General features: G+C 41.7%; 1 protein-coding gene across 1 annotated transcript; it reads left to right on the forward strand.

Annotated features, from left to right (window-relative positions):
- Positions 1 to 1,062: 1,062 nt before the first annotated feature.
- Positions 1,063 to 3,257, forward strand: LOC130589519 (uncharacterized). Its single transcript, XM_057390789.1, has 3 exons — positions 1,063 to 1,693; positions 2,027 to 2,167; positions 2,248 to 3,257. The coding sequence occupies exons 1-3, from the start codon at positions 1,063 to 1,065 to the stop codon at positions 3,255 to 3,257; spliced, it is 1,782 nt and encodes a 593-aa protein (XP_057246772.1).
- Positions 3,258 to 3,707: the final 450 nt, after the last annotated feature.

The raw sequence follows: 3,707 nt of genomic DNA on the forward strand, positions 1-3,707 counted from the left end.
AAAGCATACTAAACAACAAGTATTGCCAATTGACTTACTTGAACAAGACCCACTTACTCCTGTAATCTTGGAAAATTCTTTCCTGAAGATTACTTTCTACGGTTACTGTTAATGCTACCATTCGTTGAGAATAATGAAGAAAAAGAAGAAGAGGGGATCAAGAGAAGTTAAAGAAAATGAAGTCTCTGTTAAAGTGACTGTTCAACATTCAGGGTCAGAGATAGATCCAAAGATATTATCTATCTTAGAAGCTCTTCCTACACGCATGGGATGGAGGCAGATCTTTCATTTGCCTCGAGAAATGTGTCGACAGGTGGCTCTTGCACTTCAGCATCCAGAACTATACCTTGACAAAGTGAAAGATGTGAGAGCCAATAGAAAGTTCGGCTAAATGCACGTCATGTAATTTTGCCTTGCCTTCACTGATGAAGACTTATTGTTGGGTTCAAAACCTCACAACCGACCCTTGTTGTTGCTGGTTATATTTTTGGCCAGAGAGTGAATCGTATCTTAGTGGATGGAGTTCAGCTGTCAACATCATGTCAAAAACCACCATGATTGATTTGGGGATCACTATGGAAGATCTTTCTGATAGTCGTCTAATGATCCAGGGGTTCAATTTGAACAGTCAGCGTGCCATAGGCATAATACGTCTTAACCTTGTGATGGGAGAGTTAACATCATCTACTCTCTTCCATGTCATAGATACAAAACGTCATATAAAATGTTGCTTGGACGACCATGGTTACACGAAAATGGGTAGTCGCATCAACCCTTCATCAATGTCTGAAATTTTATCGAGGAGGAGAGAAGAAAATAAATGGAGATGTAAAACCCTTTAGCATGACAGATTCGTACTTTGCCGATGCTAAGTTTTTTGAAGATGAAGAACCCTCGAGTGAAATGTTGCCATCTAAAATTCCTTCAACGGGGAAAAGGGGTACAAACAAAAATGGTGACATTCCATCGTCATCAAGCTCTAGGGAGTCAACCACCACTGAGATGCAACAACAAAAATACAAGGAAAGATAAAAAGAAGTTGTTGCTCAACCCCTTAAAGCAATGAAGAATTCAGTAACTACTCCAGTTTTGCGATATATTCCTAAATCACGTCGTAAGGAAGGGGAATCACCTTTTGCAGGGCATCAGGTCATGAAAGTAGACCAAAGGAAGAAAAAAGTAGATGAGACTACTCTTCAATGTTTAAAGCAAGAAGTGGTTGTTCCTTTGCCTAGAGCCAACCACAATCAAATTGCTAAGCCTCCGACATCGGAATCTGTTGATCAATCTAGGAGAAAATGGCTTAACAAGGGTAAATTTGACCCAAACGCTTATAAGCTCTTGGCGAACTCTGGTTATGACTTCGAAAATCCAGCGTCCATGGGAAATGTTATTGAGGTTGAGCCTCATGGAATCAATGACACACAAAAGAAATTACAAGAATATGGCGTTGAGGTACGTCCGACTAAAGTTGGTTTGGGATTTGAAGCTCCAACACCCATCAAAATTTCCGCACGGCGTAGAGGGACAACCTCTTCTTCACAATATATTACTGCGGAGGAAGTCGAAGAAAATGAGGGTGAAGAAGGTGCGACCCAGCAAAAAATATCGGTCTTTGATCGAATACAGTCGCCTGTCATAAAGAACCATACATCGGTTTTTGACAGACTTGGTGGAAATGAGCTAAATGAAGGTGTGAAACCAAAAACACGAACACCCTTCAAATTCTCGATTCTCTAAGAAGAAGCATCTGTCTTTAAACGTCTTGGCGCATCGACCTCAATTGATAAACAACCAAGACGGTCGGTACTAAGTCGCATCACAAGAAGCAAAGATGAAGTCAAAGGCGAGGACGCACCTCAAAGTGTTATTCCATCTCGCATGAGGCGTACACAGGTGGTAGACATCATTGAACATACACCTTTGAAAGCCAAAGGTCGTGTCATAGTGTTAACAAATCAAAGGAGTTCGCCTAGTCAAGAAAAAGAAAAGGATGTTGAATTTGTTTCTTCAAACCATATCACAGGGCATGAGGCTCCTGAAAGTGACGAGGAGATGGAAACAGATGAGGCTCCTAAAACTCTTGAAGATGGGGGGCAAGCCACCGTTGATGAGTTAAAAGAGTTAAACCTTGGAACTCAAGAAGAGCCACGCCCTGTCTACGTCAGCGCTTCTCTTACCCAACAAGAACAAAAATATTCCATGTTACTCTCTAACTATAAAGACGTATTTGCATGGAGCTATAAGGAGATGCCAGGACTCGACCCGAAAGTCGCTGTCCATCGTTTAGCCATCAAAAAGGGTGTCAGTCCAAAGAAGCAATCCCAAAGACGTTTCAGGCCAGAATTATTCCTGAAATTGAGGCAGAAGTAAACAAGCTCATTGATGCAGGATTTATTCGTGAAGTCAAGTACCCTACTTGGATAGCAAACATTGTGCCAATACGAAAGGAAAATGGACAGTTACGAGTTTGTGTGGACTTCCGCGATTTAAATGAGGCGTGTCCAAAGGATGATTTCCCACTCCCCGTAACGGAAATCATGATTGATGCTACCACTGGTCATGAGGCTTTGTCATTTATGGATTGTACTGCTGGATACAATCAAATCCACATGGCTCCTGAAGATCAAGAAGCAACTGCATTTCGTACCCCTAAAGGGATATTCTGTTACAAAGTTATGCCTTTCGGCTTGAAAAATGCCGGAGCTATGTATCAGCGTGCAATGCAGAAAATTTTCGAAGATATGATGCATCAAATTGTGGAATGCTACGTAGACGACTTGGTGGTAAAGTCTAAGAAGAAGGAGAATCATTTACTTGACCTTCGTCAAGTCTTCGAAAGATTGCGAAAATGGAAATTAAAGATGAACCCTCTCAAGTGCGCTTTCGGCGTCACCTCAGGAAAGTTTCTAGGCTTCATTGTTAGGCACAGGGGAATTGAAATTGACCAAGAACCTAAGAACCTTAAGGAGTTGCGTGGCCTCCAAGGGCGTCTCGCTTACATTCGAAGGTTTATTTCCAATTTGGCAGGCAGATGTCATCATTTTAGTCATCTCATGAAAAAGGATGCCCCATTCAAATGGGATGACTCATGTAAAAAGGCCTTCGAAAGTATCAAGAAGTATTTGTCTTCTCCCCCCGTCTTGGGAGCACCAATAAAAGGAAACCACTCATCATTAATAGCACGCAGGAGCGATCCTGGGGCAATGTGTCTCAAGAGCAAGAAGATCGTAAGGAGACAACTCTTTATTATTTAAGCCGAACTTTGGTGGGTGCTGAATTGAATTACTCCCTCATTGAAAAAATTTGCCTTGCTTTGATTTTTGCAATCCAAAAATTAAGACAATACAACAAGCACATACAGTGCATGTCATCTCAAGTCTGACCCAATAAAATACATTCTCTCAAGGTCCTGTTGTCTGGCAGACTTGCAAAGTGGGCTATGCTTTTGAAACAATATGACATTGTGTATGTTCCGCAAAAGGCTGTCAAGGGAAGCGATAGCAATTTTTCGCGACCACCCAGTCCCTGCAGAATGGGAGATATCAGAATTTGCCAGGTGAACGTGTTTTTCATTGAAATATCCACCTTGGAAAATGTACTTTGATGCCCGCTCGTCATGACTTGCGGGAGCTGGAGTTGTCTTCATTTCTCCAGAAAATGTATACTGCCAACTCTTTTGTGCTAACTCAACTTGCTCAATAATA

The sequence above is a fragment of the Beta vulgaris genome, chromosome 7 (assembly GCF_026745355.1).
Source record: "Beta vulgaris subsp. vulgaris cultivar EL10 chromosome 7, EL10.2, whole genome shotgun sequence".
NCBI classification, from domain to species: domain Eukaryota; kingdom Viridiplantae; phylum Streptophyta; class Magnoliopsida; order Caryophyllales; family Amaranthaceae; genus Beta; species Beta vulgaris.